We start from the raw sequence: 26,118 nt of genomic DNA, 5'->3' as shown, positions 1-26,118 counted from the left end.
CCGCAGTTCGGCGGTGTTTTTTGTACTTGGCGCCAAGTAGCAGACGACACTGCTTATTTTTTCCATACTTTGTTCTTTATTTTTCAATTTCGTCATTCTATTGTGCTTTTACGCACTTTCGCACCGCCCCGATTCACACGTCACGGGTACGCCCCACACTGGGTGGATTGGCGAATACCGAGAATCGGGCCCTAGGCTTCAAGATTCTGACGTCACGCTCCCTCCTAGTTTTTTTTTCCTGCATGGTTTCTGCGATACATCGGAGCAGGGACGTTCACTAAAAAGCACCGCGATCCAAGTTGTTGGCAGTGTGGTAACTGTGCAGGGCCTGTTTCCCAAGAGTCATTGCGCAAAAGGGCCCTCGGCAGCGGCGTCACAGGAGGATGGCTTCCAGAAGCTCAGCGCGTGGCGTCACGCTCCCTCCTAGTTGTTTTTTTTAATTTTTCCCCTCCGTGGTATAAATAAAGGAGCTGCTGTGCGAGCTCACGAACGTATTGTTCTTTATCTGAATCGAGACGGGCCCGAGCACGAAGTTGGGGCGTCAATCGACGGCTACCGTTATCATTTTCGAATCTGATATCGCAACAAGACTAAGCTAGGGTGAAGGCGAAAGCAATGCAAGTGGAGGTGATGCGCGCTGGCAAGAACAGCTACACTCTCTCCAGATAACTCGGAAACGCGGCAGGATCGGCGCCACTCTACAACCTTGCAGATCACTCGGCCACACGCTCGAGCGGTGCAGCTCATACTGAAAGCGACAGTACATTTCGAATTGGCACATGCCGTCATTGTAACACGTCACCATCGAATGTTGCGTTTGCACTAGGCTCCCAGCGCTCCTCGCGCGCTGAATTTCAGTTTGGTGCGAGAAAAAACACCAGACTTTCTTGCGCTGCAAGTATTCAGAAAACGACTTTTTCTTAGCTTTAGAAACTAATAAACAATCTCGCCATCGACAAAATGCGCTAAACTTCGCTAGATAAAAAATTAGTAAATGCTAATTATCAACAATAAGCACGTCGCTCAGACTTAATGACGTCCGTTGGAACAAAGAGCTTCTGTGTGAAGAGTTTCCTTTTTTTATCGAATAGCCTATATTTAGGAATTCTGGAAGTGTTCGCTGAAACGCCCGCTATGGATAGAAGCACAGCCTACATGAAGGCTCTGGATCGTGACAAGCACCAGGACAGCAAATGACTCCAAAGCTTCATAAATGGCTGGCGTGATTGTCGGATATCTTTACCACAGTCATTTTGCATATGTGTATAGAAGTACTGCATAATGCAGGCCATCCGAAGAGTTTACAAGAGTTCAGCACAAGTTTTCTTCGCTTCAATGAAAACTTGTTTGTTTTTACACAGGCTGCTGCCGCAATCATAAGAGAAAACTGAAGGAAATGCGTAGCATTGGTTCCTTTAAGAGACTAAGTCATGCCTATTCTTCCTTTCTCCAACATGTGCCTGCCCACAATGAAGAGGTCGCAAAATTTCGCGCCAAAGAAAATTACTGTTCTCTAAAGCATTGAGGCCAAGGTGATTTGGAGCAATGACTGTGCCATTATGTGAAAAGGCACTCTACCCTGAATAAATTAAAATTCCTTTCAATAATCCTGTCATGTTATAAGCTCCAGGATACTTAAAAACATTGATCAAAACAGCAGTAGCAACCTCCACCTTTACATCTTTTTCTAGCAGCTGGTCTGCAGGTTCATAGAAAAACTGGGCATGGAAAAGCAGAGGCCACTGTGCTTTGTTTTCACTCGCCTGCTGCACTTGATCGTCCGAATTAATTTAGGCGCTCTGCTCACCTGGTCTTTCTTGCGTGTATTTTAGTGCCAAAGGTAAGTTTATTTCTCTGGTACTCGCGAAGACCTCCTGCCTCAAAAATATTTTGTCTTCAATGGTGTCACCCCTGAAATCCAATATTGGTTGCCAATTTAGGCATGCAACTGAAACATTAGCATTCTACTTTAGAGCTCAGTGCGGTGCTTGGGACGGTTGCCATTTGCCACGGGTGACATTCTACACCCTGTTTTTTATTTGCTAGAACATCGAATTATATCCACGGCCTAGCTCGTCCACACCCCTGTCCTTTAGTATGGGTAATTCTTCTACAAAAATCCCACCCACGCTTCGGATGAATTCTCTCTTGAGCCGTGAGCATTTTGACATCGTTTACCCAACAATACATTGTACAACGCCCCTCCTTTATTTTGGGCGAAGAAGTGGACCGCCTGGTCTCAGGCAGGCTAGCATATTTTCAGGACAGCTGCCGCTGTCAAGATTAAAGGTGAAATAAACATGAAGTGCACCAGTCTCCCCTCCAGGGTTTGAACTACTCACTTTATTTGCCTGAGGGACCTGTAATTGAAAAAAGTATTTGGCATCACAATAAATTTTCAACATAAATAATAAACAACAATAAATTTTCAGCACGAATTAGGCATAACATAGTACAATGGCTATAAGCAACCAAACAATCCAGCAGAATGAATAGCCTAGTAATGCCGGTTAAGAGTAGACATAAAAATTCACAAACTTATATTCTGATTTGGAGCCATTCATTCAGATTGAAATAGTATAACACCTACATTTACCGTTAGATTTAAACGCTTACTGGTTCACCACTTTGTTCTGCATTTAAGACAAGGTACTTAGACCTCAAAAGAGAGTTTGCTCTGATTATTGTGTAAGACTTGCCCTCCTGTCTCATTGGGTTCTTCAGCAGCAGTCAGGCATTCTCATACTTCCTGGCAATTTATTGTTATACATGTATATGTGGTGCAAGCGTAAAGAGCCTGTCTGGTGCCGTTGCATAGTAATTTGAGTGGAGTAATTCATATGACGGGACTTGCGTGTAGATGGCAATGGGCACTGAAGCCATTAGAATGATTCGATTTTTTTTCTTCATTTGTTCCTCAGACAGTGTCTAGGAGGACGCCAAGGCTAAAGGCTAAGAGCCTGACGAGGCCTTGGCCCCTTGTACAAATTTTTGCAGCAACGAACAGAACTCAGGCATAATACTTCGGCCAGTAGCAGGGAAAAAATGTAAACAATTCTTTAAAAGGCAAAATTTCACCGTCCTGTACATCAGTCCTAAACGATCCAAAGTTGTAAGAAAACGCGGATTCTGTAAACATATCCAGGTTTGCATAGAAAGGGCACAGGCAATAGGAAACATCAAGTTCAAAACCGGCGCTACAAACATCAAAACCAATACACAAGAAAAGCAAAGCCGAAAGTTGGGAGAATTAGATAACGTTCATGATTAAAAGATACCGCAGAAGGAACACGTGCCGTTCCCTTTCCGTTCCTCGTGCTCCCCACCACGCCATCTCCCCATCATGAACAAAAGAAAAGAAAAATAGAACACCAAAACAATTTTTGTATCCAATGGCAAGCGTTAGGTACCATATTCCATGTGCAAACCGCGGAACACGTATTGACGATTAAATCGATTTGACGGGGCTCTAGTAGAAACACATATCATTAAATTGTGTATGAGATTGCTGAATTAACCAAGAAGTGTCTGCATTCACATTTAAAAAAGTAAAAGGTTTGTTGAAATCCATGTACAACCCAAAGCTGTTTAACAGTATAGTAGACTGAAAAGTTAGCGTTTGGCTACCATAATTAGTTCGTATCATAGGCACTCTTCGTTTAGGCTCGCGGATCGTGTATGTACTGCTATATTGTCCTAGATGGATATGTAGTTTGTTTCGATGGACCCACTGCAGCAGTTTAAAGTAATAGACCTGGTTTGCTTTTAGCATGTTGTACTTAACAAAAAGCGGCCCGGTCCGTAAGTTGCGCCTACAGCCTTTATAGTTCTCACACAAGCGTAGTACCTTCTTTTGTGCAACAATTAATTTATTATAATTATAGGCTGTCGTCGTCCCCCAGACCAATATTCCATAACTTAATCTTGAGTAAAAAAGAGAATAATATAACACCTGTTTTAAGGACGCGGGTAACAGATTCCTGATCGTGTAGATGCTCCCAGTTATTAGCGCCAAATCAGCTTTTAATTTATTAACATGCGTAGTCCAGGAAAGCTCTTCACTCAACCAAACATCCAAAAATTTTTGTTCTTTTACCTGTTCTATCAGAGTTCCATCAAAGGTTGCATTTATGGTTGAATAGTCTCTCCTATTTATAGGCTTGAATATAATGTACATTGTCTTACTTGTATTTAGACTCAACTCGTTATTTAAAAGCCATCCTGATAATTTAAGCAAGTATTCCTTAGCAGCTTTTTCCAAACTTGCTTTGTTTGCTCCAGTGAAGAAGACATTGGTGTCATCCGCATATAAAATTATGTCTTTAAAGCCAGTGACTGATGTAATATCATTGATGTACACCAGGAATAAAAAAAGGTCCTAGAATGGATCCCTGGGGCACACCATACAGAATTCGCATTTTACTGGATGCTATACCATTAATGTCAACATAATGGTAGCGATCACATAAATAACTTTTAATTAAATTGAGTGCTATTTCTTGTACACCATACATATCCAGCTTTTTTATCAGAATGTCATGCTGTACAGTGCAAATGCTTTCTTTAGGTCCAAAAATAACCCTACGTTCAAAAGTTTGTGTTCAATGTTTTCCACTATCTTTTCTTTAATATGAATCAAAGCCATTTCCATTGTTTTTCTCTTTTGGAACCCGTACTGGGCAGAGGTAATAATCTGATTCTTTTCAAAAAAGGACACAAGCCGATCACTTATAGCTCTTTCAAATATCTTCGAAAATCTGGGAGGACAGAAATTGGCCGATAGTTATTGATATCTAATGCACATCCACCTTTATACACGGGCGTGACTTTAGCAACTTTTAATTCTTCAGGATAATCTCCAGACTGAAGCATCGCATTAATGATATTGTAACGGAAAATAGGGCGACAGGTCGCTAACCGGCAGAATACAGCAAGCAGCCAGCCAGCCAGCGCGAGACACTTCAACGTCTTCGAAGACACTTCAGCGCCACCTGAGAACACCAGGTGACATTACTACCCCTCCCAAAAAAAAGAAAAACATAAAAGCGGGGTTGCAGTACGGGCAGTGGAAAGAGAAAAAAAGTAGCAACAAGCACATAAAAATGTACAAGGGAGGTGGGCGAAGGTGTCCCACGCGAAAACTAGCGGAACACTGAGCGTACTATCCATTACCGCGTGAAGTAGGGTTTCATGCGGACAACGTGCACAACCTCAGAGCGGGGTGGACGACGCTGAGGCTGCACAGTCCCGTAAGGAAGAACTTCGTAGGTCACTTCGGTGACGCGGCGCAAAACTCGGTACGGTCCAAAGTAACGGCACATCAGTTTTTCAGACAAGCCTGGGCGGCGTACCGGGGTCCACACCCAAACTTGGTCACCCGGATGGTATTCGACGTGCCGATGACGGAGGTTGTAGCGGCGCGCATCCGTGCTCTGCTGCCGCTGAATGTGAATACGAGCAAGTTGACGTGCTTCCTCGGCGCGCTGAGCGAACTGCTCGGCGTCTGGCGTAAGTGGGTGGTCATCTTGTGCAGCATGGAAGCATTGCATCCAGCATCGTCTGAACGTCACGTCCGTAGACCAGACAAAATGGTGTAAATCGGGTCGTCTCCTGGGTGGCCGTGTTGTAAGCGTATGTGACGTACGGGAGAATCTCGTTCCAGGTTTTGTGCTGCGAGTCTATGTACATCGCGATCATGTCGGCGATCGTTCTGTTGAGTCTCTTTGTGAGCCCGTTCGTCTGTGGGTGATAGGCAGTGGTTTTGCGATGGTTCGTGTGACTGAGCTCGAACACGTCGCGCATGAGCTGAGCCGTAAACGCCGTACCTCGTTCAGTGATTACGTGGGACGGTGCGCCATGACGCAGCACGATTTGTTGCATAAAAAACTGGGCGATCTCAGATGACGTACCGCGCTGCACCGCCTTGGTTTCCGCATACCTTGTTAAATAGTCGGTCGCGACTATGATCCATTTATGACCGGCTGATGACACAGGGAATGGGCCCAGAAGATCGATGCCGACTTGATCAAAAGGCGTCCGAGGCGGTTCAATAGGTTGGAGCAAGCCCGCTGGCTTGAGAGGAGGCGCCTTACGACGTTGGCAATCGCGGCAGCCTCTAACGTAACGCTGGACGGCGTGAGAAAGTTTGGGCCAATAATACGCCTGGCGCACGCGTGCAAGTGTGCGGGCAAAGCCCAAGTGGCCGGAGGTCGGCTCATCGTGACAAGCAAGAAGGATATCGGCGCGGAGATCTGCCGGAACGACGAGGAGGTGCGCTCGGTCAACAGTGCTGGAGTTTTTCTTAAACAAAATGCCGTTCCGGAGACAGAAGGCCGGCAGGTTTCTAGAAAATCGTCGGGGTACGACAGAACCTCGGCCTTCCAGATAATCAGTGATAGGTCGCAGGTCTGGGTCAGCTCGCTGTCGGGTCATTAGGTCTAAGTCGCTGACAACTCCAATAAAACCACTCTCGTCCTCTATGCTATCATCCGCTAACCCGACGGGTGCGCGAGAGAGTGCGTCAGCGTCTTCGTGCGTCTGGCCAGATTTGTGCACAATGGTGTAGTCGAATTCTTGGAGGCGGAGGCTCCATCGGGCTAGGCGCCCCGATGGGTCGCGAAGATTGGCAAGCCAGCACAACGAATGGTGGTCGGTAACTGCTTTGAACGGGCGGCCGTAGAGGTACGGAAAATTTCATGGTTGCCCACACAACCGCAAGGTATTCTTTTTCTGTGGTCGAATAGTTTGTTTCAGCGCGAGAAAAAGTGCGGCTTGCATACGCGATGACCCTTTCCACGCCAACTTGGTGTTGGACGAGTACGGCGCCGAGGCCGACGTTGCTCGCGTCGGTGTGGACTTCGGTTTCAGCCTCTTTATCAAAGTGCGCAAGAGCAGGGGTTGTTAGCAGTCGTCTGCGCAGCTCGGAAAAAGCCTCCTGCTGCTCGGCAGCCCACACGAACTGTGTATCATTACGCGTGAGGTGGTACAGGAGTGCGGCAATCTTTGAAAAGTCGGCGATGAAGCGGCGGTAATATGCGCACAGACCCAAAAAACGTTGCACACTTTTCTTTGTTGCAGGAACAGGAAAGTTGGCGACGGCAGCAGTTTTGTCGGGGTCGGGCTTAACGCCATCGGCACTCACGAGGTGACCGAGAAACTTCAACTCTTTGTACCCAAAGTGGCACTTCTCTGGCTTTAGTGTTAAGTCGGCCGATCGGAGGGCATCTAATACTGTCCTCCGGCGTTCAAGGTGTTCGGCAAAAGTTTCGGAAAATACGACGACATCATCGAGATAAACCAAACAAGTTTGCCAATTTAGTCCAGCGAGAACGGTATCCATCATCCGCTGGAAAGTTGCCGGCGCTGAACATAGCCCAAAAGGTAGCACTTTAAATTCGTACAGACCGTCGGGTGTCACGAACGCCGTTTTTTCGCGGTCCCGCTCGTCGACCTCTATCTGCCAGTACCCACTCTTTAAATCAATGGAGGAGAAGTACTGGGCGCGACGAAGTCTGTCGAGCGAGTCGTCAATACGAGGCAGCGGGTAGACGTCTTTTTTAGTGATGTTGTTCAGTTTTCGATAATCCACGCAGAAGCGGAGTGTCCCATCCTTTTTCTTCACCAGCACGACAAGTGAAGACCAGGGGCTGCTGGAAGGTTGAATGATTCCATCTGAAAGCATCTCCTTCACCTGCGTTTGGATCGCCTCACGCTCCTTCGGTGAGATACGGTACGGCTGCTGATGGATGGGGCGGGCATCGTCGGGCGTAATGATGCGGTGCTTGAGAAGAGCCGTTTGCCTGACTTTCGACGAAGAAGCGAAACAGGTAGCGTATTCGAGTAGGAGGGCACGTAGTTCTCGCTGTTGAGTCACCGAAAGGTCCGGGCTGATGTCAAGGGATGGGCGCACAGGTCTAACAGCTTCGAACGCGAAACATTCAGAAACCTCCGCTAAGGGGTCGGCGAATGCGATGGCAGTAGAACGAAAAAGGTGCCGGGGCTCGTTAGAGAAGTTAGTCACCAGGAGCTCAGAGCAGCCGTCGTGGAGATGGATGAGACTTCACGCTGAGCAGATGCCGTGGGTGAGCAAAGGGACAGGTTGCCCTCTGCGACCGCTGTCCCTTCACGTAGTCCGTCGCAGTGAACATTCACAAAAACACCGGCGCGTGGCGGAATCCAAACGCTCTCGGCGGATATTCGAAGGGCGTGGACAGTCCTCGGAGTAAACATCAGCTTTCTCGGTAGAAAATTTGACAGTGCGCTTTCGGAGGTCAATAATAGCTCCATACTCTCGGAGATAATCAACGCCAAGGATACAGTCACGGGAGCAGTCAGGTAGAACTAGGCAGCTAACAACAAATGTGGAGCTGCGAATTTGGACTCTTGCTGTGCATAGGCCAAGCGGAGTTACGACATGTCCGCCAGCCGTGCGAATCTGCGTGCCGGACCATGGCGTCATTACTTTTTTCAGAAGCGCCGCTAGCTTTCCGCTTAAAAGAGAGAAATCAGCGCCAGTGTCCACCAAAGCACTAACCTTATAGCCATCGAGAAGCACGGGTATATCCAACGAGAATCGATCTCCGAGTTCAGGTACTGCAGTCGGTGCCTTTAAATCGCGGTCGGTCGCTGTTCGCGTTGTCGGGGGGTCTTGTTCGCATCGATAGCCAGCGGCCTCGCCCCCTGAGGTCGCTCTCTTTAGTTTTCCCGGCGGGGACTTGGCGACCGTCTCTGCGCCATTCAGGAGGAGCTTTGGGGCTGTGGCGAAGGTCGGCGTGGTGATGGAGACCGAGACTGCCGCTGGGGAATTGTCGCCATGCGCTGCTGGGCTACGTAGTCCTCGATCTCCCGGGGTCGACGGTGGTGGACGGGGCATGTCGATAGGGAACCCCTGCAGCCCAACCTGTCGATACGGGCACTGGCGATACAGATGACCGGGTTCCCCGCAGTGAAAGCAGAGACGCCGCCGATCTGGAGCACGCCACAGGCCCGTCTTCTGCTGGGGTGATCGTCGATTGTCGATGTAGTACGTGTCGGGGTGTGCGGAAAACAGCGAGCCTTGATTAGACGGAAGAAATGGCGCCAAAGAGGGCGCAGGACGTTGCAGGGCTTCAGCATACGTTGGACGACGGCACTCCGTGGGTAAAGGCGGCGGGTCAACGGACGGGAACGAAGGTCTCAAGGCTTGAACCTCTTCGCGGACGAGGCTAGAGAGAGAGCCGGCCGTCGGCAGGGGAGCACCGAAAAGCGCCTGGAGCTCTTCGCGCACAACGGAGCGGATCAGGTCGCGGAGAAGACCAGGGTTAGCCCCGAAGGCAGGAAGCGGCTCTGTAAGTGAAGCGGCGAGTACCGGCCGGTCGTAGGTGGTAGACCGCCGCAAGAGCATCTTCTCCATCGTGACCGCTTCCGTGAGAAACTCAGCAACAGTCCCAGGAGGACTGCGCACGAGGCCAGCGAAAAGTTGCTCCTTAACGCCGCGCATGAGTTGGCGCACCTTTTTATCTTCGGGCATGGCCGGGTTAGCTCGCCGGAAGAGCCGAGTCATATCCTCCACGTACATGCTTACAGTCTCATTCGGCATCTGAATGCGAGACTGCAAAGCCCGTTCAGCCCGTTCTCGACGATCCGTGCTGGTGTAGGTCTCCAGCAGGCGTCGGCGGCACTCGTGCCATGATGTTAGGGCGTCTTCTCGGTTTTCGTACCAGGTACGCGCACCATCCTCGAGACTAAAGAAGACGTTTCGAAGCTTGGCGGCGTCGTCCCACTGGTTGAATGAGGCCACGCGTTTAAACTCGAGAAGCCAGTCTTCTACGTCTTCGAGCTGACTGCCGTGGAATGGTTTGGGCAGTCGCGGATTCTGCAAGGTGTAGTAGGCTGCAGCTGGCATGGCAGGTCGATGGGTGGGTGCTCTCGCAGACTCCAAAAGCCCGTGTTCGGGAGGTAGGCCTTGGTTTCTCCGGCTAGCACGGTGCACGGGGGTCTCCACTAGCGAAGGACTGGAGCCCAGGGTATCCGGAGGAGTATGAGACATATACGGGGATCTTAACCCAGCACCTCCACCAAAATATGGAACGGAAAATAGGGCGACAGGTCGCTAACCGGCAGAATACAGCAAGCAGCCAGCCAGCCAGCGCGAGACACTTCAACGTCTTCGAAGACACTTCAGCTCCACCTGAGAACACCAGGTGGCAATATATGCCAGTATTGGGCTAATAATAGGCTCAACATTATGTACAGCGCGAAAAACTAAGACTGGGGAAGAAACACGCAAACAAACAAGGGCTGACTATCAACTGAAAATTTTATTAGGAAACTCGTGGTTATAAAGGCTTCAACCCAGCACGCGCAGGCGCACAAAGCCTGAAACAACAAAACAACAAAAATAGCAAAACCGAAACAGCAAACCAAACCACACGTGTGCATTAGCCTCATTGCTGTTTCGGTTTTGCTGTTTTTGCTGTTTTGTTGTTTCAGGCTTTGTGCGCCTGCGCGTGATGGGTTGAAGCCTTTATAACCACGAGTTTCCTAATAAAATTTTCAGTTGATACTCAGCGCTTGTTTGTTTGCGTGTTTCTTCCCCAGTCTTAGTTTTTCGCGCTGTACAAAATGTTGAACCTTCACCAACTCTCCCAGTTCTCTGTTCTACTTAAATAATAGGCGCAGTGTATTTAAGTGGCAATGCTCTTATTCCATCGTCTCCAGCTGCTGCATCATTCTTTAGTTGCGCTATTATTGTCTCAATTTCAGCAGGAGTAGATGGCCAAAGCATAACAGATTGCGGCAGCCTGTGTTCTTGTGGACAATTATCCGTGCACGTATTTTGCCCAGCATACTGACCAATGTTAACAAAGTGACAATTCATTTCATCTGCCAGTTTCTGCCCTTTTACATGCTCGTTGTCTTTTATTATTTCTTGCACAGCATCACAATTATGCTTTCTGTCCATAAGGTGGTTAATCATGTCCCACATTTTTTTGTGGTCTCCGTTGATCTGGCTAAACTTGTCATGCGTGGTCAACTCCTGCAGCGAATATATTCACGCACTGCAAGAAGATAATTTAATGACTTGAGCCCATGGCCTCACTCTCTACCCTCGAAAGAGCCAGCATGGTAGCTATGGCACAATGTGGTGAATGTGTCCATTGTTTATCAGGTAAATGTGCAAATTCGACAAAATATTCATGTTCAAGATTACTTTCCACTCTGAATTAGACCTCTTGACTCACAAATCACGTAACTAAAATAGTTTAACATCACAAAAAACAATAAAGTTAACTCATGCCATGCATCCACCTGGTGACTGGGAGTGCAAACTTCAGCACAAGGCAATTTTCAGTGTATGGAACAGCAAGACTATTGCTGTTGACTCAGCATAGTGACACTAGAAACGCAGAATCACGCTAAACGAAACCTGCTCTGCTACCAGTAGCTAAATACACTAGAATTTAGGTACCACTGCAGTTACCCATTGGCATCTCAGCTTTTTTCGGCAACACTGCAAACCTACTTTGCATTGTTACAGCCATCATGCATAGTTGGAGCGGGTATTGCGTGGGAAAATATCGTAAGCAACAGTGGCTACTGAAACTTGCTACAAGACAACACTCCATGAACAGGAAATCATCATTTGTAAAGCCGAAAGTTGGGCAAGTTGGATAACGTTCATGATGTAAAAATAGCGCACAAGGAACACGAGGGATGGATAGGAAACGACGCAGACGGAGCGCTTGTCTGCGTCGTTTCCTATCCGTCCCTTGTGTTCCTTATGCGCTATTTTTACATCATGATCATCATTTGTTGGTTGGTTTATGGGGTTTAACGTCCCAAAGCGACTAAGGCTATGAGAGACGCCGTAGTGGAGGGCTCCGGAAATTTCGACCACCTGGGGTTCTTTAACGTGCACTGACATCGCACAGTACACGGGCCTCTAGAATTTCTCCTCCAAAGAAATTCTAGCCGCCGCGGCCGGGATCGAACCCGCGTCTTTTGGGTCAGCAGCCGAGCACCATAGCCGCTGAGCCACCGCGGCGGCTGATCATCATTTGTATACTTAAACACGGAGACTTGATTGCTGTAGCTCTGCAAAAAATACAGCAGCTGAGCAGAGTAGTCTGAATTTTCATTTCCTCAGAATAAAAGTTCACATTCACGCTACTCGTGCAGCTACTGCACTCACGATTGCTCCATCAATAGATGCCTCATTGCCAGTTCAGTTGTGATTCGTAATTGTAAGTAATTTGTAATTGTAAGTAATTTTATACCTATGCAGATGAGAGACAGTTGCATAATAATCCACAGAAAATTAGAACAAATGTTGCACTTGGCAATGTAGGTTCAGTCATAGGCGCAGTGTCGATGACAATAAAAATCATTTCTCTTATAGGAAGATGTTGAACGACATCTTGAAAAAAGTCTTTTAGACTTCCGTCCAGTCTAGAAGAAAAACCTGCCGCAATAAAAACTTCCCAATCTGAAAACAACCAATCTCATTAAACAACTGGCTAATTCCTTTTACATGGCACAGAGAGGGTGGGCAGATGGCTCTTGATAATCACGAAGTGAACAAGGGAGGGTAAGCCTCAGAGTGCTTGCGAACATTTTTACAAGAGGGCTTGTCTTCGTCTGGGCAAAGCGTCCATCATTGCAGGGGTTTAAACAGGGTCTTTACTCCTAGGAGGAAGGGGGTGAAGTGGGAAGAGTGTTACACATTGAGGGTGAATTTTGTCCAGGCATGATGGCTGCTAAAGGCGATCAACCCGTTGACGTGCAAAAGTGTGGAGGGAAAAAAAAGCCCGGCTCATCAGAAAGGAATCCGGTGGTGTGGAGCGTTGAGAGATAGCGAACGTGGGCTTGAAAGGCTGTGTGCCCAGCGGCGACTGGTGGCTTGGTATGACTAGCTGCGTTGATCCGAGAAACTGAGATAAAGGAATTAAGCAGCTTGGCGGAACAAAATATTGAGGGGCAAAAAGGGAACTGAAGGAAAAAGAAAATGAAGGCCAGTTCAGAAAACGCTCTAAAAGCAGGAGAGGGGAAAGAAATGCGGGAGCCAAGGGTTCCTGAGCAGGAGGTACAGGGCACAAGTTAAAAGTAGAGGATAAATTGAACAAAGAGAAAAAAGAGAGGGGGGCGGGGAAGGGCGATTCAGGTGGAAAAGGACGAGTCCGGAGAGGTGGGTAAGATGAAAAAACGATTGTGCGGCGTTATGAACTACCGGGAATTGCTTTTGAGAAAGAACTTTTTAAAGAATTGCGCCAGTGTTGGAATGTACTACCTGAGAGCTTCTAAGATTGCTTTGTATATGTTGATCCGTGCTAGTTGTAAGGCTTTCAATTTGTGGATTAGAGATGCATCTGTGTATTTTCTATCTCTAACAGATTTGAAGCGTGGTTGAAGAATGAACAGTTTAAGTTCATTGAAGTTGTGACCACGTTGATTAAAATGTTCTGACACTGCCTTCATTACGTTCCTTGCTGTGTCAGCTTGATGACGCGGTCTTAACTACAATGAACTTGAATTGTTCTTTCTTCAGACAGGCTTCAAATCTCCAAGCGATAAAAAATTAGCTGCGGTTCAATTACTGTTGAACCCGGTTAGAGAGCGAAAGCTGTGGCTTGGCGGGCAACAACACGCGGCTTGGCGTCTGCAACGTGGAGTGCGTCCCGGACACTGCATAGGCAGCGCGCCCACCCTGCCAACCTGGCAGGTGATAGTTAATGGCTGATCGCGAGAGTTTTCTCGCTCTACGAACAATGTGGCCTATTGCTGCAGTGCCGCTTGTCTGCCACAACACCTTCAATGTCAACGCATGCAGCGCACGTCTATCACTACCGCCATGTAGCCTAAAGCACGATTAAGGTGTCCACTGTACCAGGGGGCCAGTTATGCGCCTCTCCTCTGCTTTCGAAGCTGCCGCTCTTCATCGGTTTAGTAGCTTAAAGCGCAACTAAGGTGTTCACTGTACCAGGGGGCCAGTCATGCGCCTTTCGTTTGCTTTCGAAGTTTAAGGTCATTTGAAGGAGAAACTTGGGTCCACCGCGAAAGTGGCTTCACTTAGCGTAGTGAAACGTTCGCTTCAAAAGTTGAGAGAGGCATTCCTAATTAACAAATTTAAAACATCACAGCCAGCAGGGATGAATATATGCAGAAGAAAATTGAAATATCTCAGGTGCATTCAGGCATTGGTGTAATTCTTTGAAAAGACCTTCCTCATGATTAGAGCATTTCCCATTAGCTCATAACGCCGCTCAATCGTTTCTTTCACTTCAACCGTCGGCCCCGACTTGTCCTTTCCTTCCCGCCTCAGCCACCTTTTTTTATCTTTGTTCAATTTATCCTTTTACTTTTAACTTATGCCCTGCACCTCCTGATGCCATTTCTCAGGAATCCTTGGCTTTCGCATTTATTTACCCCTCCCTTGTCTTTCACAAAATCTGTGAACACGCTTCCATTTTCTTTTTCCTTGAATTTTGCTTTGAGCCGCCATGGTGGCTCAGTGTTTACGGTGCTCGGCTGCTGACCCAAAAGACGCGGGTCCGATCCCGGCCGCGGCGGCTGAATTTCTTTGGAGGAGAAATTGTAGAGGCCCGTGTACTGTGCGATGTCAGTGCACGTTAAAGAACACTAGGTGGTCGAAATTTCCGGAGCCCTCCACTACGGCGTCTCTCATAGCCTGAGTCGCTTTGGGACGTTAAACCCCATAAACCTAAACCTAATTTTGCTTCGTTTTTCCATTCGGTGTTTCGTTCCACCGTAACGTTCACCAGTCTAGCTAGGGAACAGCAGATCACAAAGAGGAGCTGGAAGTGCTAAACATTATGTCTACTTAGGGCAGGGAGTGACCGCTGGTCCCGATCATGAGTTGAAAATAACTGGAAGGATAAGAACGGGGTGGAGCGCATAAGGCAGGTTCTCTCAGGTCATGAATGGCAGGTTACCAATACACTTCATAAGAAAAATATGCAAGAGCTGTATCGTACCGGTACTCACCTATGGGCAGAAACGTAGAGGCTCACCAAGAGGATTCAGCTTAAGTTAAGGACAACGCAGCGAGCTATGGAAAGAAAAATGATAGGTGTAACATTAAGAGATCGGAAGCGGGTTGAGTGGGTGAAAGAACAATGGCGGGTTAATGACATCCTAGTCGAAATGAAGAGGAAGAAATCATGGGCAGGACATGTAATGCGAAAGCAAGATAACCGCTGGTCCTTAAGGGTAACGGAGTGCATTCCAAGAGAAGGCCAGCGTAGCAGGGGCGGCAGAAAGTTAGGTGGGCGGATGAGTTTTGCGGGGATAGGGTGGCCGCAGTTGGCAAATGACAGGGTTCATTGGAGAGACATGAGAGACATTTGCCCTGCAGTGGTCGCAGTCAGGCTGATGGTGCTAATGGTGATGACTGCCTTCCACGATGCTGCTTAATTCTTTATCTGCGTTTTTCAGGTCAACACAGCCAGGCATACCAAGTCGTGTGTCGCAGCTGGATACACAGTATTTTAAGACCACGCTGACTATCTCTGCACACTGCACACTCCCGGATTCGTTTCTGCTGGCCTGTCCTTTTCCTTTTCGCAGTTTCGGGTAATCCTTTTTGTCAGCCATCAAGTCTGTACAACATCCACCCTCGCCATCCTAAATCTCTTCCCACTTCACACCTTCCTCCCCCTCACCAAGCCTTCCTTCTCGGAGCGAAGGCCCTTTTTAAACCTCACCAATGATGAACGCTTTGTCCAGACGAAGACAGGTCCTGCTGTCGAAACGTTGCGAATCCCCCCGAGGCTTTCCCCTCCATTGTTCACTTCGTAATCCCTTTGGCGTTTGAATGCAGTTCGGTAAGTGATGACAATAACTAAGTAATGCTTGGCAACACCTTCCTTTTATTTCACGCTCACAAGTTGCCAGCTTTTCTCCTAAGTGGTGATGGAAGATGTACCTTTTTCCTCTTAGTAGATTTAGCACACGCTCTGTCACGAGGCTGTATGGCCGAGTTGGTTCTTTAATGGAAAACTTATTCGTTGTGCCTCCAACTGGGGTACGCAAATCTGCCTTACACTGAAAAACCTGAAAAATCGGAAAAACACAAAAAAATCTGAAATGCAAACTGTGTAGTTTTTGCACCTTTTAGATGCTAAGCCAGCATAGCTACGAAATGCTTAACTGAAATTTTATAACTGCTGAAATAGTAAGGATTATTAAATTACTAATTGATGTTCAGCCCTGGTGCCTATATATCTTCCCTTTGTCTCCAGGGCTGCTTTTAAAATTCTAGACAGATGCAGACAATGCCTCGTCCAAAACAATGCTGAACAACTAAACTTTAAAAGAAGCTACAAAATCACACCACAGCTCACGTAGTGCACTTCAGTGATTTCGTATTGCTTCAGTACTACCACTTGTTCCTTGCAAAGTACTACTTAATGGGGCAAACTTTACCTTTCTATTTTTTTTTTGAGGTACACGCACCTAAAGCTAACGCTGCTGATTAATGACCGATAACAACATGATGCTCTTCGACGCAGTAGCTATCTCGACTGAAACCACGGCGTTCAACCTGCTTGCTTTGTTTTTTTTTTTTGCCGCCGCGGTGGCTCAGTGGCTATGGTGCTCGGCTGCTGTCTCGAAAGACGCGGGTTCGATCCCGGCCGCGGCGGTTGAATTTCTTTGGAGGAGAAATTCGAGGCCCGTGTACTGTGCGATGTCAGTGCACGTTAAAGAACCCCAGGTGGTCGAAATTTCCGGAGCCCTCCACTACGGCGTCTCTCATAGCCTTAGTCGCTTTGGGACGTTAAACCCCATAAAACATAAAACCTAAACCTTGTTTTTTTGGCACAGGTTATGCTTATTGCCGAGGTGTTTAAATATCGCATGACTTTTCTCTGCGCAGTCTTATCAGACTGTTGAGCATAAATTAAGTCCAGTACTTTTAGACTGACCCTCCGCAATGGCTCAGCGGTTAGGGCGCTCGGCTACTAAGCCGGAGTTCCCGGGTAGGTAAAACGCAAAAGGCGCCCGTCTGCTGTACGATGCCAGTCAAAGATAAAGATCCCCAGGTGGTCAAAATTAATCCGGAGCCCTCCACGGCGGCACGTCTTTCTTCTTTTTATCTTTCACTCTCCACATTATTCCTTCCCTCATGACGCGTTTGAGGTGTCCACCGAGATGTCAGATAGTTGCCGCACCATTTGCTTTGCTCAAAAACCAAATTTCAGTTTTCCAATTACTTTCAGGTTATAAAAGTTTTTGGAAAATATGATGGTGCTCTTTCGTGAGTCCCCAGTGACTGCTATGATGCGTTTAAGAACACGGAAAAGCATGAAAACAAACAGGAAACGAAAACGGGCTGAAATTATTTGCACTGTGCCCTGGCTTCGCCATCGAAGCCTTCTTGCAACGCCTGCAAATTTATCTTGAGAGGGCTTACATCTCACTGACCGCACTGGAATCAATAACTTTTGTTTTATTTTCTTCGAGCCCTTCAGGTTATCGGTTCAAAGCTACGACGTCTTCGGTCGATAAAACGAGAAACTTTTTTCCGTGGGAACTCGCACTGGTGACAGCTACAAACTGCGCATGACTGTACGCGCCACACCGCATGAAAGGCGGAAGGTAGGTTTCGGATGAACGGCGTTTATAGCTATATCGCTGCCGCTACAGCTTTTATTGCTTGACCGGAGCCTGAGTAAGCAACTGCCCCTAAGAAGCAAAAACGGGGATGCCTGAGAAGCATGCATCCTTCCGTCAACGCTAGAGAAGCCATTAGCATCGAAAAATGTGTGGGTTAACCACAGGAACCTTACCAGCCTGTCTCGTCGGGGGCGTGGTCAAGAATGAAGTTCACCGCCCGCGGATGCAGCAAGCTCACGCATGCTGCAGAAGACCCATCTTGAGCGCCGTAACTGCCGTTTTATGAAAAGCAAGTAGGCTCGTTTTGTGTCCCGTTCTTCATTGATGAAATGCGGGAGCAGAGATATTGAACCTCGTAACCGTAGCAAGCAGCGAGTTGCAGTTCGTCATGGCTGAAGCATTCCAGTTTACGGAACGAGAGTCATCCCAGCATTTATGCAACAAAGATGACGAGCTTCACGCTGACGACGACGACGCGGACAATCTGTCTTTGTCGGACGACATCGCGAAAAGCATCTTGGAGTCTGAAGAGTGGCCCTCGTACGTAGAAAGACTGCGACAAGTAGGCGACGATGATGAACACATTGAAGAACTACTACGCGCAGAGAGGCCTTGTCAACAGTACCCTGTGTGGCACGCTGACCACGCAATTCTCGAGAACGTCGGTACTACGCTACCTCCTGGCCACAATGACGGTGCGGCTGATCTGCCGCCTTCCAACTTGCAAGAGCAGGCAGAGCTACCGACCGCGCTGCAGGTAAGCGTCCGTGCCGACGACTCGAGAGAAGCTAAGGCCTCGCAGCTATTCACGGACCTCTCACACAGCATTTCGGACCCTCATCAGGCGACGTGTTTTACACCTGACCACTCCACTAAGTCGTCTTCGAGATCTGTATTCCAGTCGTCCCCATTCACGCCACTCAAGAAGCTCGACATCATCGAAGAAGACGGGGGCAGCCGAGAAAGGAAACCACCGTCGCCATATGAACCACCACAGGGGAATCCTGCAGTTTCAGCGGCGCGATTTGCGCTAGGACGATCGAAGAGCCGAAACAGTGAAACTGGTTCCAGAGGCACAGTTCAGTCGAAGAATTCGTCAGAGTGGCCGCCAGACATTGAACAGCTGCGCGCTTCCGCGGTCAGCTCAGGATCTTCTGGTGAAGGTGACTTATTCAAGTCTTCCTTCCGCATCAGCAAGAGCGGCAGCTCCATCCTGGCCCTCGAGCGGCTGTTTCTGGACGCCTTCGAGGCGTCGAACCAGGCTGAGTTCTGTATGGCGGCTAGCAAAGACCAACGCTCTGCATTGCCCGGTGCCAGTGCCTGGCGCCAAGGAGCAACATCCTGTGCTGCCAGCAAAGGACTACCTTTGCAGCGTCTTGGGAGAGGAGCCTTCGGAAGAGTGTTTGGAGTCCAGATCAAAGGTAGGCGGCGCTGATGAGAGCGAGCAGCACGGTGCATAGCGTTGTCTCGTTGTAAGTGAAAATCTCATTTTCAAAGCGGTGCATTCATGATTTTACTTGTCCCATCATAGTCTTAGCGTACTGGCTGCCCCCGAACTGATTCTGACAAGAGCTGCTTTTGTCGCGTGTAGTATTGGGTATACACACTAAATTGTTTTAATTTCACGCGAGCGTCGACTGCCCGGCGCTGCTGCGCGGGAAGAACGAGAGGAGCAAACATGTGAGCGCCAGGGCATGCCAACAAATGATATCGTTGAAGTGCCGTCAGCTAGACTGGTCCGACTAGCCCGAAACAATCTCTGCCTACCATCGGCTCTTATGCATCGGAGCTTCAAGAAGCTGCGATTAATTGTTTTAATGCGAAAGCACTTCTAGCCATACTCCTGGGATTTCAGTGATGTGTGTCTGTGCATGTGTGTGAAGCCTCTGAGTAGCAAGTGCAACTGGCTCGCTGGACATCTCAACCGCGCTGTGAGTAGGCAGTGTCCTCCACCTACAAATTCAGGCAGTTTTGCGCCTGTCGTTTTCTCGAAACCAGCGGACAGTTTGACTCCGTTGATTTTGACGAAACGAAAGGCTCATAACTTGCTCCTTGGGCCAATGGGCACCTCAATCTCGATTTAGACGCATGGCGGTGGTGTCCACCTGCAAAAAATTATGCTTTTGCACAATATTTAGTGTTTAGCAATGGTAAAAGGCAACCATTTTTTTAGCCGTTGCATATAGCGTGGATGATACTGAAAAGACCACACTTTGCGATAATCAGCCTATCGCACGCCCGAGAAACCAGTTGCAATCGTTGTCGCTTCGCACTCGCAGTGCTCACATGAAGAATCTCCCATTCCGACGAGGTGGAAGAAAGCTTTTTTTTAAACGTCCCCGCCAGCCACAGGCGGCACAGCATCTTTGCATTACCGAGGTAGGGGAGACCGTATAAATACTTCAGCGGCAGGAAAGGGTCGAGGTTGTGCAGTGTCCCAGACTTTGCAAGAAAGTCAGGACGTCATTTTCCAGTGGCTACAACGACACAGCGTCATTGCTGGCAACGGCTTAGCTGACAGAGCCGCTAGAGCGACCCGGGGCGACATCTACAAGTGTTTGTCCCCAAACGAGGTTGGCAGCATGGACTGTAGCCGGACTGATGGCGAGCTCCAAAGAAATCTTGCGTGCACGCTTCCCAGTGGCATCGGAAACTAAGCTGTTTTGCTTCTATTAAAAGGGATACTGAGGCGGTTTTCGAATCAGCTAACCTTCGAGGGCATTGAATTAGGGTAATTTCTGATAATGTGTGCGAAGTTACTTTTTCGATTTTGGCTAAAACAGTGGCGCAATCACCAATTCAAAGCGCAATGTTTAAATTTCTCGCGTCCCGCGCTAGCGCAGTACGGGAGAACAATGCAGAGGGAAACCTCGTCCATGTCGGCCAACGTGACGTCACGTTGAGGAGCCGGGGATACTTCGACGCACCCGAGCGAGCTTTCAGCGAGCGTTGTTTATCGTGCTGCGTCCGTTGTGATGTACAAAGCATGTCAGCCGACCTTGAGAATCAGGTTCAACACGAGGTACTGCTCTGCATTCGTGTCCACGAGCAACTATGGCCGTGACTGTGTCGTATTCCACTGTTTTCCACAAGATCACAAGCTCCCAGCGCAGGCGCTCGCTGTTGTGACGAGGGCGAATTCAAGCGGACCACCGCAAGAGTACTCTGCTTGAAGCACTTTAATCAGAGCGGCTGCATGCAGAGCTTGTCCTCAGTGTGGTCTCTAGAGATTTCTGTCAGAAAGGCACGGCTGAACCGCTGCACAGTTCCTTCGATTTTCTCGCGTATGAGGTGCGTGTCGCCACTGCCAAGAAGCGCCTCTTTTAAAAGTAGAAACATGTTCACTTAGCCCCTGCAGAACCTTTATTGAGGCTCAAGCATGTGTCGCTCTCCCCAGCTTAGGCGAGGCCAGACCACCTGAGGCTGCTGAGCAAGGCTCGGTTAGTGACTTTGGGCTCGGTTTGACGCGCCCAAGCAAGCAAAGCAAAGCAAATAATCGAAGCACTTCATATGCGGCATCTCGTTTAATCGTAGCTAAGCGATTAAAATGAAAGCGTTCTACTGATGTCTTTCTGAATTCGAATGAAAATTTAAGAGAGAAATGAACGGCAACCAAGTTTTTGCAAAAAAAATAATACCATGTGCTGCAACCTTGCTCGGTTCCTTCAAGTTGTGGCAGCGGGCCAGTTGCAGCTAGCTTGGCTTCTAAACACACATATATTTGACCACCAGGTCACTGAGCCTAAACGGCAGATTTATCAAGGGCAAATGTTTCCTAGGCAGCGATTATTAATTCCTGGCGTCTGCTGAACTCGCCACTAGGGAAGCAGCAGCCTTGTGCGCGTATCTGGCTTGGTTTCCAGCGCAGAATGATTACGCCATTAACCTGTGGTCACATGCCTCGCAGTGCTAGGCCAGTGCGCTTCGCTCATTTTGACATCAACTTTGTGCTGCTTCATCATTTCCTTGAAATACTTTGTTGCCCGAACCTACAACGCCGGTTACTGAGTACAGGATTTTTTTCTACACAACGCTTTGGGCGTTTTCTTTAGGATGACGCTCTTTCGTTCGAGCCAGGAAGCGTCCGATGATGGTAATCTACTTCAGTATTGTTCCCACCCCTTCCTTTCCGAGAATACGAGCCGAGGTTGTGCTGGCACTCTTTGCACATGGACTGCATGCCTGTCTTCCACGCTGGAGTATGCTTGTGCTAGGCGTAGAAATTCTGTTTTTGACTTGTTTGGTTTCAGGTTATACGTGGAACGAGCAAACTGTAGTATCCTTTTCTTTGGAGGTCAGTGAAAAAATAGTCGCCATATTCGCTTTTATAACACCACGGAAAGCTGCGATCTGCACTCAACGCAGCGCCGGATCCACATCGGCAGCTCCTCCAGTCCTCAATGAGTCGTCACCACGGCTCAGGCCGCATATTTGTGCTAAAAAATGCAATTCGCGTTGGTTTTGCCTTATTTGGATGCGATATTCCAATACACAGCATAAAAAACTATAGGACGCCGCTGCCAGCATGATTTTCAAAAAAAAAGTGCTTCCGTGTCGCTTTAATGCGCGGAAGAGCAAGTGCGGCACTAAACATTCAACACGAAGGCTTCCGGATTTTATGTGGACAGAAAACGCAAAATTGAACTTTTCCCATTTTATTCGTGCAAATTTTATCAGATATGCTCCGTTTCTGTCTCATGTTTTTGAGCGCAAACATGGCGATCTTTGAAGCTGTGCTCTTCTAGGCGCCCCGAAAACCTTGCAGGCATGCTTGTGCGCAGTTTTTTATCAGATTCCGCGCATCGTAGGTTTTGGCACGCACTAGCTGCTGGACACATCGTTTTTTTTTTCTTGCGCAAAATAACTGCGACAGCGATGTCAGGTTTTGAAAAAAAGTTCATACGTGCGCTCCGGAGCGAATTTTTACGTGACGTTTGTTTTGTAGTAGAACTTCAATGGCTTCATTCCGTTGGCGTTGCGTAACTAGTTCACGTTCACTTTGACCAGCTTGTCATCTGTCCTTCAACACTAGTGTCAGCACTATTGGTCAGTCCGTATGCACGGGAAGCGCATGTTTAATGCGGTTGTTTAGTCTTCATGTTTAGGGCTTTGATCATGACATGCTTTCGGGAGTGGTGGGACTCGGTAAACTAGAAGAAATGTCGCAGAAACAGCTCTTAAACACCTTAGTCATGTTTTGCGCGAATGGAACTGCAGGTAACGAATGGATGACGTGCCTCTTTGCCCCAACACAGTGCGGAGGTCTGACTACGCTGACATGCCGACGCGTCATAGAAGGAATTAAACCCTGTTTGCGGCCTCCATGCAAGCCAGCACCGTGAAACTATTTCTGTGAAACTTTTGAATTGTCTCACATTGCCGCACGGCCTTAATAGCAACTTTATCTCCTACGGGCAGTAGCCGGAAAGGCAAGAAGGAGAAGGTTAGATCTGAGGCAAGAAAAAGCAGGCCCCAAAAATCAAAGCAAAAAAATTCAAATCTTTTATCTTTTCTTTTTTTTCAGTTTTTTTTCTATCGTATACAGGTTATCTCGGTCCTTCTCAAGGAAGAATAACTACAGGCGAAATCAGGGGTGACCAGACATCGACGGTAGGCAAGCTGAGTAGTTTTATTCAAAATTGAGTGCTACAACTGTACGCACAAGCCAGTCCACGTAAGGTGTGTGGACTGTGTGTGGCTTGGCAGACTTCGAAGAGGAGTACATCAAGCCAGCATCAATCCAGTAAAAGAAAAGCCAGAGCGAGAAAAGAGCACCAAAACCGAAGGACAAAAAGGAAAGAACTAATGAATTACGGTTCTCGGCCACTGGGGAGTAAACAAGGGTGACCCTGGAGTAATCAAAGCTGAAATGATTTCTGCTATTTGGAAAGGACTAGAAGAGGGCAGAAGACGTTCACTTTGCTCTGAAACACCCCTATTCACCATCCTGTGCGTCTCGAAGCTATCATGACTAGGCTGAATAAGCGAACGCGAATAAAAAGTAACTGACCACTCCATTAAATACGCTGCGAGTGAAAAGGGTTTAAAAGCGGCGAGGCTGCGCGGCACTGACAGTGTCGAATTCCGCGGTCTCACCAGATAAGCAGGAACTGCAGCCTTGAATCCAAAACTTTACAGCGTGCAAATCGGCATCGTGTGCCCTTCCACGATCAGCAAATGTCCGCTTATTCTTTGTGATGCAAATGTCTCCAGGTTTACAGTAAAAAATGCTCAATTTCTTCTTTGCAGGTGTTTACATATCAGGAACGCAGCAGAAAATTCCCCTCAAATCGATCGATTATCTAGAGGTGGTGGTTACCTGTTTAAGCCTGCCAGCGTGACAGTCTAGATGGTAGATGGCAGGTGCAAGGCAATTCGTCGTGTTGTCGTGATAGTCTGTCGAAGCCACTGGCTTGAAGGCCCCCCTTGAGAGGAATTTGCCTCTGCGTTCTTGAGTTGTATTCACGCGTCCAGAAAGTCTCTCAGACTGCACGCACCAGGCAAACAAGCAGTCCAGTAAACTGCGCGCTCTCGGAACAAGCTTAAAGAAGGCGATGGCGCCTTCGCCGATGCCGCTGTTCGCGATGCCGCTGTTCCAATTAGGAATGAGAGAGTGTCAATGCGTGCGATAGCGTCTGAAAGCTCGGCATTCAGGGGCTTGAGGCCGGCTAAAGTTCCGCGTTTTCTTCTTCTGCCGAGCACAATGTCTTGGAGTCCAATCCAAGCCGCATTTCAATCGAGACAAAATACCAAAATTACCGCCACGGTGGCTCAGTGGTTACGCTGTTCGGCTGCTGACCCGAAAGACGCGGGTTCGATCCCGGCCGCGGTGGCCGAATTTCGATGCAGGCGAAATTCTAGAGGCCCGTGTACTGAGCGATGTTAGTGAACGTTAAAGAGCCCCGGGTGTTCGAAATTTCCGGAGCCCTTCACTGTGGCGTCCCTCCTAGCCTGAGTCCCTTTGGGACGTTAAACCCACAAAATCAAATCAAAATGCTAGAAAGGGCTTCCGTCCGCTGTCCGATGTCAGTTCACATTAAACAACGCCCCGGTGATCTAAATTGGTCCGGAGCCCTCCATTAAAGCGCCTCTTTTTCTCTCTCTCCCTCATTTTAATCTTTTCATCACTGCACGGCATAGAGCAACCGCGCCTTGGCATTGCTCATAAGCAGAGGTCAGCGAATATCACATTTTTGGATGTGAAGGAAACAGGAATAGTAAGAATTGGTTTCTCATTCAGTACAGGTTATTTAAGATTAGGTTCGGAGACGAATACGGTAATTTTCAACTAAAAGCAAATACTTTTAGGTAAAATAAGAGCATGTAGCAGGGAACGAGCGCACAGCATTTACGTTCTATGGTTTCTTCCTCAGCAGACAGCTCGAGCGCTCTGAACAAGTCTGCTCACGAATGTACTACATACAAGGACGTTGCTTTGTTCGACTGAAGTGATGGGACTGAAGTGATGGCCACACGTGAATGTTACTGGTGTTGGGCGAGATGACTTGAAATCCATGCACACAACGGTCGAAAGTGCTACCATCGCAAACCGTTATAGCTTTCACCGATATGCAATGATTTCGCCAATCCTTGCTTACCTGTAACAATGCAGGAGTAAACCCGAGACGTGCTTACATTTTTCTCTTCCCGCCGTATAGCAACTCAGCGCTGGCAGTCTCTATATCACTAAAAACATCCTGGAGGCGGGCGACGATCGTGTGCTGTTCAGCGTGCAAAGTGGATATTTGCAGAACAGGTCGACGTGCTCCAGTTTGTCATCATCGGATCTGTGCTTTACTTCGAATAATACAAAACGTTTAACTAAAGCTAGGGTAGACTTCAATGAAACAGCCTGACTTAATCAACCGTACAATCAAGGAAACATTTTTATGCGCCAAGGCTGGACACAGAAGGGTGCCTCTTTACGGTTGCCACCTTGGCTGGACTGGGCGCCGCCTATTGTTCGTGAAAATGTCCAATACGAAACGCTTACTCTTGGCAATGTGTGTATATTCCGGCTGCAAAGCTTATAACTTGATGCAGTTATCAATCGGAGGAGGCTTTCAAGAACGACACAGGAGAATTTGAGGTTAGAAAATAGAGGAGATTGATTTTGTTTTATGGGTGTTTAAAGCCAGATTCACACAGAGGTCACGAGACAGGTTTAAATCGATTTGCTACACTCCCTTCCCGCTTCCAGAGCTTCGCAGACGGTAATTATTTGCCTGAAATCGGTCGTGCTACATTTGCGACTCGCCAGTGTGAATCCGCCTTAATGTCCGAAAGCCACTTCGGCTAAGGGGGACGCTGTATTGAAGGGCCCCAGATAATTTCGACCCCCCGGGGTCCTTTACCATGCACTGATGTTATCTCTAGAGTTTCCCTGAAATTCCTATAGAATTTCGCCTGGATAGAAATTCGACCGCTGCGACCGGGATCGAACCCGCTTCTTTTGGGTCGGCAGCCATGCGCAATAACCACTCAGCCACCGCAACGGCTCAAATG

General features: G+C 48.1%; 1 protein-coding gene and 1 pseudogene across 1 annotated transcript in view; one reads left to right on the top strand and one right to left on the bottom strand.

Moving 5' to 3' along the window:
* Positions 1-277: 277 nt before the first annotated feature.
* Positions 278-17,871, bottom strand: LOC149356369 (uncharacterized; annotated as a pseudogene).
* Positions 17,872-18,001: 130 nt separating this feature from the next.
* Mos (proto-oncogene serine/threonine-protein kinase mos) overlaps positions 18,002-26,118 on the top strand; it is a 28,127-nt gene continuing 20,010 nt past the window's right edge. Inside the window, exon 1 of the mRNA XM_089576328.1 lies at positions 18,002-19,034. Coding sequence (XP_089432454.1) covers positions 18,002-19,034 — 1,033 coding nt within the window. The remainder of the gene's footprint in view (positions 19,035-26,118) is intronic.

The sequence above is a fragment of the Amblyomma mixtum genome, chromosome 3 (genome assembly GCF_055824585.1).
Source record: "Amblyomma mixtum isolate Tamu chromosome 3, ASM5582458v1, whole genome shotgun sequence".
NCBI classification, from domain to species: Eukaryota; Metazoa; Arthropoda; class Arachnida; order Ixodida; family Ixodidae; genus Amblyomma; species Amblyomma mixtum.
The sequence above is the reverse complement of the archived record's forward strand: the minus strand, read 5'-3'. Positions and strand labels throughout refer to the sequence as shown.